Source organism: Nicotiana sylvestris, chromosome 5 (assembly GCF_000393655.2).
Source record: "Nicotiana sylvestris chromosome 5, ASM39365v2, whole genome shotgun sequence".
NCBI classification, from domain to species: domain Eukaryota; kingdom Viridiplantae; phylum Streptophyta; class Magnoliopsida; order Solanales; family Solanaceae; genus Nicotiana; species Nicotiana sylvestris.
Window position 1 is genome coordinate 165,698,130 of NC_091061.1, and position 16,743 is coordinate 165,714,872.

The window sequence follows — 16,743 nt, forward strand, 5'->3', positions numbered from 1 at the left end:
GTGTTTAAATCTTAAACATTAGGCCTTCTTTTATATTGGTACTTGGGACTTTGGCACAACAAATCTCCACCTTGGGAAAATTCCACATCTTCAATTTTCTCTCAATACAAAGTTTGGTTATGTCTTCATCTTCAATCTTCAGTGTTCAACAATGTTGATCAAATCTAAACAATGTTGAAATTTGACCGCAGTCACCACTTTTGTCAGTATATCAGCAGGATTCTCTGTAGTATGAATTTTCTTCACCGCAACTCCAGCTTCTTCTATGATTTCTCGTACGAAATGATACCGAACATCAATGTGCTTCATCCTTGCATGATAAACCGAAAAATTCTGATACTTTTTTGTCCAATACCAAGCTCTTTTAGCAATCCCTGAAGCCAAATTGCCTCCTTCACAGCCTCTATAATAGCCATGTACTCTGCCTCTGTTGTAGACAAAGCAACTGTTGACTGCAAAATAGACTTCCAACTAACTGGTGCCTTTGCAAAAGTAAACACATAACCAGTAGTTGATCTTCGTTTGTCCAGATCACCCGCAAAATCTGAGTCACAATATCCAACTGCAGACTGATTGCATTCCTGCTCAAAAACTAGCCCAACATCTACAGTATTATGAATATACCGTAGAATCCACTTCACAGCTTGCCAATGCTCCTTTCCTGGATTATGCATATATCTGCTAATAACTTCAACAACTTGTGAAATGTCAGATCTCGTACAGACCATTGCATACATCAAGCTGCCAACAACATTTGCGTATGGTACCTTTGACATATACTCTCGTTCAGCTTCATCTTTTGGCGACATAGTAGTACTTAGCTTAAAATGGGGAGCAAGTGGAGTACTAACTGGCTTAGTCTTTTCATCTATGCCAAAACGTTGTAGTACTCTTTTCAGATATTCTTTCTGAGATAATCAGAGTTTCTTTGAACGTGTATCTCTTATTATCTCCATGCCAAGAATTTTCTTTGCCTCACCCAGATCCTTCATCTCGAACTCCTTCTTCAGTTGAATCCTCAACTTATCAATTTCTTCCGAATTCTTAGAAGCTATCAACATATCATTAACATATAGGAGAAGATATACAAAGGAACCATCTTTAAGCTTGCACAAATACACACAATGATCATATTTGTTTCTCTTGTACCCTTGCCGCAACATAAACTTGTCAAATCGCTTGTACCATTATCTAGAAGATTGTTTCAATCCATACAATGATTTTTCAAGTTTGCATACCATATTTTATTTTCCAACAACTTTGAATCCTTCTGGCAGAGTCATATAGATTTCCTCCTCCAAATTTCCATGTAAAAATATAGTTTTACATCCATCTGAACTAGTTACAAATCCAACTGTGCTACTAAAGCCAACATAATTATAATGGAGGAATGTTTTACAACTGGAGAAAATACTTTATTGTAATCAATTCCCTCCTTTTGAGAATATCCTTTGGCCACCAATCTTGCTTTGTAGCGAACATCTTCTTGGTTAGAAAATCCTTCTTTCTTTGCAAACACCCATTTGCACCCAATTGCTTTCTTTCCCTTTAAGAGATTAGCCAATCTTCATGTATGATTCTGATGAAGGGACTGTATTTCATCATTCATGACAATCCTCCACTTATCTTCTTCTAAACTTTGGACTGCATCTTTATAAGTGGTAGGAACATCATCAGCTACAATTGAGGCGGCACAAGTAACCATCTCTATAAAGACGAATAGGTTTTGTTATTGTCCTTTTTGGCTTGCTGGTTGCTATTGATTCAAGTTGTTGTTAAGGTTCCTGAGTTGGAATCTCCCTCTCTACTGGCTCTTCTTCCAGAAGATAATCTTCATTTGTTTCCTCCTCTGCTTCTTGTATAGGAAAAATAAATTTTCCCTCAAACTCCACCTGCTTAGAAGCACCCTCATTTTGTTTAGTATCTTCTGTTACCTTATTTACCATAGCAGATTCATCAAAGGTAACATCCCTGCTGAATATTACTTTCTTTATCATAGGACACCATGAGCGATATCCTTTGACTCCAGAAGTAATCCCCATAAAAATAGTCTTCTTTGCCCTTAGATCCAATTTTGACTCTGTTATGATAATATGCAGTTGAGCCAAATATGTGCAAAAAGTCATAATTTACAGCAGGCTTTCCATACCATTTTTCAAATGGTGTCTTCCCATCAATAGCATCAGATGGTAAGCGATTAATGAGGTGTCATGCATATGTAATTGCCTCAGCTCAAAATTCTTTGTCCAAGACAGACAACATACACCGTACCTTCTCCAGCAAGTTCCGGTTCATACGTTCTGCCACTCCATTCTGTTATGGTGTATGTCTGACAGTGAAGTGTCGGACGATGCCATCATTTTCACAGACTTTATTGAAATGATTATTTTTGTATTCACCTCCATTGTCTGTGTGAATACACTTGATCCTCCTGCCTGTTTGATTCTCCACCATCGTCTTCCATTTGAGAAAAATTCTCAACACTTCATCTTTGCTCTTCATTGTATACACTCTTTGGGAAAAATCATCAACAAAGGTTACAAAATAGTGCTTCCCATCCAATGAAGGTATTTTGGAAGGACCACAAACATCAGAGTGTACATAATCCAAAATGCCTTTAGTATTATGGATCGCTTAACCCTTGTCTGTTTCCTTTTGACACAATGCTCGCAAAACTCCAAGTTTCAAGCCTTTATTCCCTTTAACAATCCTTGATCTGATAGAGTTTTCAAGGATTTTCCTCCAGCATGTCCCAAGCGCATGTTCCATAACCTGGTTGCTTCTGCCTCTATTTCGTCACTAGATATCACTGTCTCTGTCCCAATAACTGTACTACCACGATAACGGTACATATTATTATTTTTCCGATTGGCCTTCATTAACACTAGTGCACCGGAACATACTCTCATCACTCCATTTCTGCAATGATTTTGAACCCTTTTGATTCTAGGGCTCCCACAAAGATGAGATTCTTTTTCAAATCTGGTATATATCGAACATCTGTTAATATTCTGATCATTCCATCATGGTTCCTTAATCGTATTGAACCAATTCCATATGAGGTAAGAGGGTTGTTGTCCGCTGTGTGGATGACTCCATATTCTCCTTCTTGAAAATCCACGAACCAGTCCTTGTTGGGACACATATGATAGCTACAAGCCGAGTCCATCAACCATATGTCTGATGATGTTGATGACTCTGTTGTAACTAATGAGAAGTTTGAATCATCATAATCAGCTACATTTGAATCCATAATGGTCTTTCCATTGTTATATTTGGCCTTATTCTTCAACTTCGGACAGTCTTTCTTCCAGTGCCGCTTTTCTCGACAAAAGGCACATTCATCTTTGATGGGTCTAGATCTTGACTTTGATTTTTCCTTCTTTGTCCTCGTTTGATTTTGAGGACGACCTCTCACAACCAGTGCTTCTCCTTCTCCGTCATTCTGTTTTTCTCCCTTTCTTTGTTCATAGCTGTGCAAAGCCGAACAAACTTCTCTGAGAGAAATTTCATCATTCCCATGGAGTAGAGTAGTTTCAAGGTGCTCGTACTCATCAGGAAGTGACCCCAACAACATCAAGTCCAAGTCACCATCATCAAAAGTTGCATCCATATTTTGCAAATTTGTGACCAACTTATTGAAATTGGTGATATGTTCATTCATCGTGGTACCAAGAACATAGGTGAAGCGAAACAGTCTCTTCTTCATGTACAATGTATTTTGACTGTTTTCCTTCAAAAATTTATCCTTCAGTGCTTTCCATAATTTACTTACAGAAGTTTCCTTTGTATATGGATATTTCTGCTCTCTAGCAAGGTAGGATTGAATGGTACCGCAAGCAACATGGTTGAAAATTCTCCAATCTTCTTCTCCAATAATATCTGGTCTCTTTTCTTCAATAGAAAGATCTAGCTCTTGTAGAAAAAGGACATCTAGAACCTCTCCTTGCCACATCCCAAAATGTCCTGAACCGTAAAAAATTTCTACCGCAAATGTTGCACTTGATACAATTCTTGTCATAAGCGAAGATGCCAATGATGATGTATTGTTGACACTTGATGTAGATTTTTCTTGTTTATTGTCTCCCACCTTTGACACAAATATTATTTAATAGCTGACGACACAAATCAAGATTATTTCCTTTCTGGTGTGGAAGATCAGACTAAGATGCAACCATAGAGCAGACTCAGACAAAACCTTGACTCACTTACCAAAATAAATCTTTTCTGATGTGGAAGATCAGACTATGCTGCAACCACAGATCATACTTAGACAGTACCTTGGCTCTGATACCAATTGTTGCGGAAGCCAAATGTATATAGTGTGAATGAGTCACAACTATTATACCAAAAATTATGATAGCCACCATATAATAAATAAGACAATAAAGCAACAATAAAAGGAACACCAGAATTTACGAGGTTCGACTAATTTTGCCTACTTCCTCGGACACAATCAATATTTTGTTCCACTCCAAAAATACAAGTGAAATAATACTAAAGAAAGAAGATACAAATGCCTTAAAGAGATACGAAGGCAAATGAGAAGTGTGTTTAAATCCTAAACATTAGGCCTTCTTTTATAGGGTGAAGTACCAACCAAAATTGGTACTTCACCGATGTGGGACATTGGGACAACAATTAGAGAATTTTCAAAGTTTTCGTTTCGTGGCACCGTGAAACGAAATTAAAGAGTGAAGAGAGAGGAAGTAGGTTATGGAGAAGAAGAGAGTGAGAAAACGAATTTTATATGTATATGCGTATCAAATTTTTAATTTACTCGATATATAAGAGATAGAATTTTCATGTATATGCATATAATAAAATGAATTTTGTAAATTAATGAAATTAACTACACAAATATAAATATTTCTCGGATTTGCTCCCACACTCTCCATATCATCAACTCCATATAAATATGGACGACAACAATTAATATGAACTTAAATGGTGGGTGCTATGGCAAAATAAAGGGGAAAAGAGGATTAAGACACGGGGATACAATCTCTCCTTTACTGTTTGTGATCTGTATGGAATATTTCACGCGCATGATGCATGGTGCATGTAGCTAAAAAGGAAGAATTTGCTTTTCATACAAAATGCAAAGGATTGAAGCTGACACACCTTTGTTTTGCGAATGATATGATACTATTCAGTAAATGAGATTATCTATCAGTAATGCTCATGCTAAGGGGACTCAAATCATTCTCGAATGCATCTGGTATGGCTGTTAATGCAAATAAATCGAACATCTTAGGTGCAAATATGAATGGTAGAGAGATAAAAGACATATGTGAGTTGACAGGATATAAGAAAGGTAAACTTCCATTTAAATATCTTGGAGTGCCTATATCCTCAAAGAAACTAAGTGTTGTAGATTGTGAAATGTTGATAGACAAGATACTGGTATAGATCAAAGGATGGGGATCTAGGATCTTACTGTATGCAGGGAGAATTCAATTGGTAAATACAGTGTTGCTGCACCTACAGTCATATTGGGAATTCATCTTCTTACTACCAAAAAGGGTCATGAAGGACATTGTAGCTATCTGTAGGAACTACCTATGGGATGGAAAAAGTGTCATGAACAAATCCTTACAGGTAGCATGGGACTTAGTCTGCCGAACAAAAAGAGAGCTAGAGTGGATTAGGAATACAAGACTGTTTGCTATGGAATGAAGCAACATTGGTAAAATATGTATGAAATATAGAGCAAAAAAGTAATTTATTATGGGTTAAATGGGTAAATCACATATACATAAATGACAAAGACTGGTGGCAATACAAACCACCGCAAGATAGTGAATGGTATTGGAAGAAAATATGTAATATCAAAATAGTTTTTGCTGTAGGGTTTGAACAAAAAGGGTGGAAGGGGAAAATGAAGGGGTACACAGTAAATGATGAAGGATACCAATGGAGAAGAAGAGCAACACCTAATTAAATGGTCATATGCACGATGGATTTGGAATAGATTAAAATGTTCCAAAACATTGTTTTATAGGCTAGTTGATCATGAGATAGAGATTACTTATGAGGGACAGACTACATATGATGGGAATAAGCCAGGAGAGAACATGTCTACTCTGTGGAATGCAGGATGAAACAATTCATCATTTGTACTTTGAGTGTCAATTCTCTAAAATGTGCATTGATGAACTATGCAACTGGATGGGAATAAAGCTGAAGCAACCAGATATGCAAAGCATTTGGAGGAAAATGGGTAGACGTATAAAAAGGAGAATATGCCGAGGATTCGTGACCTCAATCATCACAGCAGTTATGTATGGAATATGGCGAGCAAGGAATATAATGAAGCTCTATGGAATCAGAAAGTACCATTGCAAACAAAGATGTGGAAGAGCATAAAAGAGGATAGCAAATACAGACTATAACTCATAGAAGCCAACAGGAAGAATAGAAAAAAAATAGAGTGAATCAATAAATTGTACAGATAAAGAAATAGCAATGACTATGCAATAGTGTAGGACTAGTTTCTAACTGGGCAAACCTACCTACTAGGGATGCTCAAGGAGAAGAGAATAACGATATAGTTTTGACATTGAGCTAGATAGGATAGCTTATAGATTATGGATTGGAAATATTACTTGTAAGTAACTTTGCTAGGTGGGGATCAATAAAAAATTTCTTTCACCTAAAAACAATCAATATGAAAACATGCGCGCGCACATATATACATATATATGTGTGTGTGAGATGAGGTCTATTCATGAAAAAAAAATTGATAAGATGACTTCACGTCTTATTTTGTGAGTAATCATGGGATAATTCGCTAATCCTGTGTAGTCATATTTCCGAAATCTGGATGAGGCCAGTGTGGCACGTGATGAGCATACAGGGCTAAAATGATTTATTTTCCAACTTATTTTGGTGAGGCACCATTTCTTGTTCGCGCTAGCTTATTATGTTGTTCTTTCCTTTTTATTTATTTGGGGGTTGTCGTGGGTGGTTATTTTACTTCATGTTTTAGAGGCTTCCATATATAGATAGTAATAGTAATGTAGGGTTGTAATATGGTTCCACATAACAATCATGAACGGAGACATTTATAGATATTGTATAATTTATTACTTTTTACTTGTATGAAATGGGCCGAATGAGCCTCGATTTAAATATTTTATGCATGGTTTTGGAAATGGTTTATTTTAGTTTTAATGCATATGGTTTGGGCATATCATATGGAATGATTCGCTCAATACGAATAAAGTATAGGGTGCTAATCACGCCAGTCCATGAATTTTACGGCGCGATAGAAGTTCTATTAGGTTATTAGGTTCTTAGTAGCAATTGATGGCCTTTTCTTTCTTTTACTTTATATAGCTTACTGTTAATGTTTTATTGCAAACTATTATTGTATATAAAATATATGGTTTTTTCATTTTAATATGTTTGAGCTGTTCACATCATAATGTAATATTATCATCCGTTTATAGGGAGTTGATAATACGGAGAGTATTGGAGAAAATCCGAGAAATATTTATATTTATGTAGTTAATTTCATTAATTTATAAAATTCACTTTATTATATGCATATACATGAAAGTTTTATCTCTAATATTCCGAGTAAATTTACAATATTATATACCTATACATGAAAATTTTATCTCTTCTATAGTGACTAAATTAATAAGATTTCATTTTATAAATTCAGTATTAAGTTTTATTTGCTTAACATAATCTAGCCGCCTTTGTGGTTATATTTTAAAAATAAACGTATATAATTGGTTTGTTCATAGTAATTGTCACAGAGAATAGGGTTCATTGATACTTTGGCCCCACTAATAAAGCATTAAAACGCTTAAATTCATATCTGTTCTCCTCCACACAACAAAACTTTGAAAGTTCTTTAATAACAGAAGGAGAAAAGCTGGCAATTCAACTTGTGGTACAATTAAACGAAAGGAAAAACTTGTAGCTAGGAATACACGTGATGTTGAAAATTTGAGATACAGACAATAATGAGTCAGAAAATTGATATTTTGATGTAATTTTCTTGCCATTTTCTATCTAAGTAGGTCAAATTGAGGACTTGGACCATATGCTTCTATTCACTCTGTTGGTTTGTGGGATAAGAGATAATAATCTCATAATAAAAATATGAGATTCTTTAATTAATTCCATGTTTGGAATTTTCGTTTCCAGTATGAGCAATGCCGGGACTAGATATATTACAATTCTAGTATTATTTTTATACAATATTCATTATTCAATGTAGATTAATAATCTCAGGATAAACTAACTAAATGACAAAAGTGTCCTTCACCAATACTCTTCATCCAAAGCCTTTTAAGACAGTGTAAAAACTGGAAATAAAAGTTTCTCCAAATTTATTTATTATAAACCAAACATATATTTTACATTATACCCCATATATTCCTTTTTTTTTTAATCTAATGAACGATTACATCTACCAAAAAGGTCTACCCACTAAATAATTGGATTCACTACAAAAGAATATTCCGACAAAAAAACAAATTGGTTGGTAAATTAAGTTACCAACCGATTACCAAAGGAAGTGCGACAATAAGGTATTGTTGGTTAAACTTAGATTACATCTGGTATTTTCAAAAGTTTTCTCATAATATAATAGAAATAAGTGTGAGGTTTAAAGAATGTTTAACTAATTTTTTAAGTCGAATTATTTACAATACAATGGGATAGCTTAAAATAGAATAGTGGGAAAGGATCTTATTTGGAAAAGGAGGACCATATTGCTTGAGTAAAAAGGGCAGCCCGCTGTACTAAGCTCCCGCTATGCGCGGGGTCCGGGGAAGGGCCAGACCACAAAGGTCTATTGTACGCAGCTTTACCCTGCATTTCTGCAAGACGTTGTTTCTACGGCTCGAACCCGTGACCTCCTAGTTACATGGCAACAACTTTACCAGTTACGCTATGGCTCCCTTCATCGCAGTGCTTGACTCTTTCATAGAATGTGAGAGTTACCAAACTCTGAATATTCTGTCAAGAAACTTCAACAGAAAAAACACTACTCAATCTACTAATAACAAAACAAAGTTCAAGTAGCTGAAATTGAAATTCTCTGCAGCTTTTAGTTGTGTGATTATGAAGGAAATCATCTCCTATTTGTCTAGTTGAAGAAAGCCTCTAATTTGCCTTGGTGGATATGGCTATGAATGCAAATTTATATCTGCAACTTTATTTGCTTCTTTGTAACAATGTTTAACCATTACTCTATCTCCTTGACAATATCTTTGATTTTGGTGTTAATAGTTAAGGGTGCCTTGGGCACGTTGACCATGACTCTAATTGGAAATGTAGTACTACTTTTCTACCATTGCTTAAAAGTCTCTCGTAGAAGAGGAGCTTTGGCGTAACTGGTAAAGTTCGTTGTTGTCATGTGACTAGGAGGTCACGTGTTTGACCGTAGAAATAACCTCTTGCAGAAATGCATGGTAAGGCTGCATAGAATAGAAGGTATGACCATTATAGACCCCACGCATAGCGGGAACTTAGTGTACCGAGTTTAAAAGTTTCTTATAAATATGTTCTTGTTAAAACATTTAGTAGTTTTTACTTTAGTAATAAATTAATAAGAAAGTTTAGATTTGACGTCTAAACCTCGTGGCTGGTAGTTTCAAAATTATTTACACCATCACTTCATAAAAGTTACTTAACAGTATTTTATTTCAGTTAATATAAATGTAGGTAAAAGTTGCATTCTATCTTTTTAAAAACGCGCGAAGCCTCCAATAATATTTGGAAGTCCACAGTTGGGCCTAAGTTTTCTTTCTAACGTGCAGAATTAAGTGATCCAACCTTGTGAGTGATGACTAGTTAGTCTAATGTCAAGTAAGGCAACTGCAAGAAGATTAGATGATCCTGCAAATTAATTTTGATCAGTTAATCTGATCTTAAGATCACATTAACGTGATCTTAAGATTAAATAAGAGATTACTTGGAGAGTTGGTTGTGTGTCTCTCACCACTATATATGCTTATCCTTTCTCTTCCATTTATGTCATCACACTCACTGTTTTCAACTATACAGTTTCTTTCTTCTATCAACTTTCATCTTGCATTAGCAATGGCCTCAGCAGCAGCAGTTGACAACTATCAAGAAGAGATCGTTCGCCCCGTCGCCAACTTCTCCCCTAGTCTTTGGGGTGATCAGTTCCTTTCATTCTCCTTTGAAAATCAGGTAATTCATTAACTTCTTTCTATATAGTTTAATTCTTCTTGCAAGCATGGTTAGTTTCTTCTTTATGTTTATTGAACAACATTAGTTTTGCTAATTTTAGTTTTCTTTTTTAATACATTATAAATAGATTGCAGAAAAGTATGCTCAAGAGATTGAACCATTGAAGGAACAAACAAGGAGTATGTTATTAGCTACTGGAAGTAAATTGGCTGATACGTTGAATTTAATTGACACTATTGAACGCCTTGGCATAGCCTACCACTTTGAGAAAGAAATTGATGAAATTTTGGATCAAATTTACAACCAAAACTCAACCTTTGATGATTTGTGCACTTCTGCACTTCAATTTCGATTGCTCAGGCAACATGGTTTCAACATCTCTCCAGGTAAGTTCATCATGAAGCACATACGCCTTTAATAAAATATTGTTACAATTATTTATATATATTCGTTTGGATGACACTTTTGATGCTTATGGTACAATTAAAGAACTTGACATATACACGGATGCCATAGAAAGGTATATATGAACTTCATCAATTCACTTATTCAAATATACTTTGAAAGTGATCAATATCATGAAAAGATTAAGGCGAGCTTTTGCTCATTATATTTATGCTCTTTTAAAATGCACAAATTTACCATAGCTTTGTCACCTTGCAGATGGGATATTAGCGAAATTGATCGGCTCCCTGATTACATGAAAATCAGTTATAAGGCTCTTTTAGACCTTCATGAGGATTATGAAAAGGAATTGTCTAGTGATGGAAGATCTCATGTTGTCTACCATGCAAAAGAAAGAGTGTGTAGTCCCAACAACCTAACTATCCAATTATTTTTTTCGTAATTCATTTCTCACGTCATTTTGTCTGGCGGCTAGCAGATCATAAACTTGGAGCAATCAAGATACAATTCTCTAACACTTCAATTCATATGTTTGGGTTTTACAGGTCAAAGAACTAGTAAGGAATTATAATATCGAGGCAAAATGGTTTATTGAAGGATATAAGCCACATTTTTCTGAATACCTAAGCAATGGACTTGCAACTAGCACCTATTACTCGTGCCCTACAACATGTTATTTGGGCGTGAAGTCTATTACCGAGCAGGATTTTGAGTGGTTAGCAAAGAATCCTAAGATTTTTGAAGCTAGTGCGATATTATGCCGAATTATTGATGACATAGCAACATACGAGGTAGTATCCCACACGGATTAGATCATTATATGATATTTGACCAAACAAAGTATTGCAACGACAATTGAGGCAACCCTAATTAATCAATCTGCCTTTACAGGTTGAAAAAAGTAGGGGACAAATTGCAACAGGAATTGAGTGCTACATGAGAGATTATGGAGTATCAACAGAAGAGGCAATGACTAAATTTCAAGAAATGGTTGATGCAGCATGGAAGGATGTTAACGAAGGAATTCTTAGGCCTACTCCTGTCTCTATGGAGCTTTTATCTCGTATTCTTAATTTTGCTCGTATTGTTGACTTTACATATAAAAACAATCAAGATGGATATACTAACCCGGAGAAAGTCTTAAAACCTCACATTATTACCCTACTCGTGGAATCCATCAAAATTTGAGCTGCCAACTATTGCTCATCTTAAGGAAACTTCATTCTTCTTTGTTTACAAAGTAGATGTATATGTTGTATTTTTATCTTGTTGAATAAAGTTGTTAGGGAGTTGCTTTTGCAGTTGTGCAGTGCACTTCTTAACTAGGACCTTGTGCATTGTGGATGTCTTTCCATAACAAGATTTATGGAGAAATCTTGTTACATAACAATAAGTTAAGGTTATGAAGTTTCATGTGGGAGTCTTCCTTTTCTTATAAATAGTCACTTGTGACCTATTTGTAATACACCAAGAAGAAGAAATAAATCTCTCTTTAAGTTCCTTTTCTAATTTTTTTTGTTTTACTTTCAATTTATACCATTGTATAACACGTTATCAACACAATTATTCACACTCTGAAACAATCCCTTCTCGAAATCATTGAGCTAAATGATACGAACAAGTGTTAATGGATGGTATGCTTCTCTTAAAATTGGTTGGTTTTCTGAAATTTCAACTCTCTGAATTCCACTCAAAGGTGAATTCCTTCTACTATTGTTTTTAAAGTATCTCCCTTCTCTTCCAGAGAACAGAAACTTAAAAAATTCAAGTTGTGGGGCAATTAAACGAAACTGAATTCCATCTTTTAAACGCTGTACTGAGTTTGCAAAAAACAGGTAGGAACACACGTAATGTTGAAATTTTGAGAAAATTGATATTTTGGTGTAATTTACTTACCATTTTCGAGGTATACAATTAACCGAAAAATAATTAATTCATAATTACAATACATCTCTCAATGTTTTCTACACAAGTAAATAGATATTAGCATTCCTATATTTATAGTAGTGCAAAAACCTAAACGTTAACTAGAAATTGGAAAATCTATTCCAATATTATTGACTTAAATCTGATTTATAGCCTGTTTGGCCAAGTTTTTAAGAAGCCAAAACTGCTTTAATTTAAATATTAAAAGTATTTATTTAAGAGAGCTGAGGTGTCTGACCAAGTTTTTAGAGGAGACATAAGCACTTTTTGAATAGTAGCCTGTTTGGCCAAGTTTTTAAGAAGCCAAAAGTGCTTTAATTTAAATATTAAAAGTATTTATTTAAGAGAGCTGAGGTGTCTGACCAAGTTTTTAGAGGAGACATAAGCACTTTTTGAATAGTAGCAGAAAACATAAACTGAAAAAATAGCTTTTCCCCGTAACAAGGGTGGACACACGTTAGTGTAATCAGTGGCACGTCACACCGCTTCGGCGAAAATCTATATATTATTAAAAGGAGAGGAAAAAGCCCTCTCCTTAAGCCAAGTGGCAGCCTAGAAAAAAGTCACTTGGCATAATTAGTTATTTAGTTAATAATTAGTTATTGGTTATTGTTTTTGAATTTAAATATCTATAAAATATGAAAATAAGAAAAATAATTAACAATTTAAATTGGGGAGTAGTTTCTTCCTAATATATATATATATATATATATATATATATATATATTAATCACTCATAGATTTTCTTCTAAATTACCTAGAAATATGGAGGTAAAAAATTAATTAAAAAACTATAATTGGAAAAAATAAAAAATATATAAAAACGTAAATTGAGATAACCTATGACTATTTATACTTTGAAGTAAGTTAAAATATAAAATAAAACCAAAATTTACTTATGCTATTAAAGATTTATTGACTTCAAAAATTAAAATATTCAAGCAGTAAAATAAGATCTTACATAAAGTATACAATTATTTATAAGATAAGAAAAAACTTAAATATTTGTATCTTCTATATATATTATATTAAAAGGAAGGTAGTGAGGCATGACATTAAGCCATGGGGCATATTCAGAAAATGTCACTTAACATTTTTAAGACATAATCTAAATAGATTTTTAGACAAATTTAATAAGGATTAAAACAAATTAGATTTGATCAAATTTAATTTATGGTAGAAATCAATTAAAATTGACTCACATTCTTATAGTAAATAAATTTTGATAGCTTTCCAAATATAATTATTCACTAACCACTTGATCTGTTTTCTTTTCTTTCATTTCATAATTTTATTATTTTTAGAAATAGTACATAGAGAAATAAAATGATAATGAAAATATTATCATTAGATATAATGTGTTCAAACAAATAAGAAACTAACTTTTATGATTAATACTAAAATAAGAGTGGTAGAAATAGATACTAAATTAAACAAGCTAATGAAAGTCACATAACAATGTAATAATATTATTTATTGAACAATAGAATAGCAAAAATAAGGAATAAATAGAGAGAAATTAATCAAATCTTTCATCATAAAGAAAATGATAAAACTTATTTAAATATTTGAGAAGAGAAAGTTGTTATTTATCTATTATGATAAGAAATATCATATTGTGGATAATACCACGCAACTTATGTCTAACAGATAAAATAAGAACTTAAAAATATTTAAAATAAATTAGAAATAGCGTGAGAATATTTATTCTAAGAATTGGTTTAGAAAATAAAATAAAGTGAAATAAAATAATTAAAAATACTATTGATAAATTTAAATAACTTAAGAATTCAAGAAATATTTTAAAAATAAAATAGATATTTATTTTAAGATTAAAAAATTTCTTGATTATCTATATTATATTAAAGGATAGTAATGGATAATAATACTAAATAAAGTGGCACCAAAAATTAAAGTCTTGCTAGATATAGAATTAAAATTTAAAAATATAAAATAAATATCTAATATAAGTAATTTTATTAACTAAAATTAAAAGTCAAATTTGTATGTTGAAACTAAAAGAGATTTTTTTTTATTGTATGTAATACAAAAAATAAATATAAGAAAACTTAATAGATTTGGAATATAATAATCAAAGAACTTATATATTAATATTTTATACTAATCAAAGTTACAACTTAAAGTCAAATATGATATTATTTTGATTACGGGTAAAATACTAATTAAAAATTTCTTAATAGGGAAGAGACTGTATAAAGAAAAAAATAGATACAATGTGAGAATATTTATACTTTAAATTAATTTAAAATAAAATAAAGTAAATAATTGAATTATTTTCAAAAGTATTATTGATAGATTGTAAAATAGATTTGAATAAGAGGATAAAAGCGTAAAATATATTAAATTTCAAGAATAAAAAATATATTATAATTATTAAAAGAATAATAAGCAAAATATAAAGTCAATTAGTAAGCCAAAAAAATCACATGAAAGTATAATAATATTAAATAATAAATAATATAATAATTATAAGCAAAGAACAAAAAAAATTGTGTAAAATTTAAAAGAGTAAGACTTATTAAAGCTTGAGATAAAAAATAAACTAATATTGAAAATTTTATTAAAATAATATAATTTAATATGTTCAAACGAGACAAATCACCACATGACATAGTTAGTAATTTTTAATATTGATAACGAAACGAAATTCAAGTACTAAAATTAACCTATTGGATTATATAAATATAGAAAAAGAAAACAGGTTATCCACTATGAGATTTGCGAAATGGTTTCATGTCTTGCTTCTTAATTAATATCTAATGATTATCAATAAATTTTATCTGGAAGGTTTATATTTTAAAGTTATTTATACATAATTCAAATAATCAAAATCACAATCCGATATGATTTGTGTCCGCGCATCGCATGGGTACTAATACTAGTTTTTGCTAATAGACATAGAACTGACGTACCTGTGCTAAATATAAATCAAGTGATACCACTTAACAAAATTCGTGTCTTGTTTTGATGGCCATAGCTATTTTGTGAGAAAAGATTAGAGGCTTTGACTTGTAGGGATTGAACATGTTTTCTTCTAGGCTTATTGTAACGACCCAATTGATCTTTTTGAGTATTTGCACTTCGCTCGGTTGTTTGAGGACATGAGTAGCTCCGCATGATGTATTATGACTCATGTAAATCGTCGTTTTTGGTTTTTCAGGTTAATCAGAATAGATTTGGAAGAATGATTCTCAGCTTGAAGCTTTAAATTTGAAAGGTTTGACCAATTTTTTGACTTTTTAATATTTGACCTTGGATTGGATTTCTGATAGTTCTGTTAGCTCCGTTGGGTGATTTTAGACTTGGGAGCGCATCCGGAATGAGATTTGGAGGTCTGTGGTAGAATTATGCTTGAATTGGTAAAATTGGAAATTTTGCAATTTTCGGTCGGCAGTGGAAATTTTGATATCAGAGTCGGAATAAAATTTTGGAAGTTGGAGTAGGTTCGTAGTATCATTTGTGACGTGTGTGCAAAATTTCAGGTCATTCGGACGAGGTTTGGCAGGTTTCGGTATCATTTGCGGAATTTGGAAGTTTAGAAGTTCTTAGGCTTGAATTCGAGGGTAATTTGGTGTTTTGATGTTGTTTTCAGTGTTCCGAAGGTTCGACTAAGTTCGTATTTTGATATGCGACTTGTTGGTATTTTTGACTGAGGTCCCGAGGGCCTCGGGATGAATTTTGATGGTTAACAAAAGTTTTGGAAATAGAATTGTGCAGCTGAAGTTGCTGCTTCTGATGTAACCGCACCTGCGAAGTGGAAACCGCAGGTGCGAGGTAGCAGATGCGGTGGGGAAGCCGCAGATGAGGAATTGGAGGACTCAGAGAGAAGCCGCAAATGCGGTGGGTTTGACACATCTGCAGGCCTGCATGTGCGATGCCTGGGGCGCAGATGCGGTCCTTGGACTATAAGAGACTTCCACAGATGCAGACATTTGGGCGCAGAAGCAGCACCGCAAGTGCGAAAATGCCTGGGCAGAAGGTATAAATTAAATCCTTCGCGAATTTTGATCATTCATCACCATTTCTATTCGTATTTTGAAGCTTTTGGAGAGTTTTGAAGAGGGAATCAAGGTGGTTTCATTGAGGTAAGTTACTTGAGCCTAATACTCATGCTTTTGGTGATTTTCAGTTGTTTAAAGCATGTAATTAGTAGGAATTAGGGATGAAAATGAGGGGTTAGGGATTGGAAATTGGAGAGTTTGATTTGGGGAT

General features: G+C 33.2%; 1 protein-coding gene across 1 annotated transcript; it reads left to right on the top strand.

Moving 5' to 3' along the window:
- The first annotated feature begins 10,012 nt into the window (after positions 1-10,012).
- On the top strand, positions 10,013-12,093 carry LOC104217721 (5-epi-aristolochene synthase 2-like). Its single transcript, XM_070174119.1, has 6 exons — positions 10,013-10,179; positions 10,307-10,565; positions 10,669-10,699; positions 10,843-10,981; positions 11,130-11,375; positions 11,476-12,093. The coding sequence occupies exons 1-6, from the start codon at positions 10,066-10,068 to the stop codon at positions 11,770-11,772; spliced, it is 1,086 nt and encodes a 361-aa protein (XP_070030220.1). The 5' UTR covers positions 10,013-10,065; the 3' UTR covers positions 11,773-12,093.
- The last annotated feature ends 4,650 nt before the right edge of the window (positions 12,094-16,743 follow it).

Excerpts from the sequence above, each read along its gene's own strand:
- LOC104217721 (XM_070174119.1), top strand. The coding sequence starts at position 10,066 with ATGGCCTCAGCAGCAGCAGTTGACAACTATCAAGAAGAGATCGTTCGC. Across the intron at positions 10,700-10,842 it reads TACACGGATGCCATAGAAAG|ATGGGATATTAGCGAAATTG; the intron begins GTATATATGAAC and ends GTCACCTTGCAG. Across the intron at positions 10,982-11,129 it reads TCTACCATGCAAAAGAAAGA|GTCAAAGAACTAGTAAGGAA; the intron begins GTGTGTAGTCCC and ends TGGGTTTTACAG.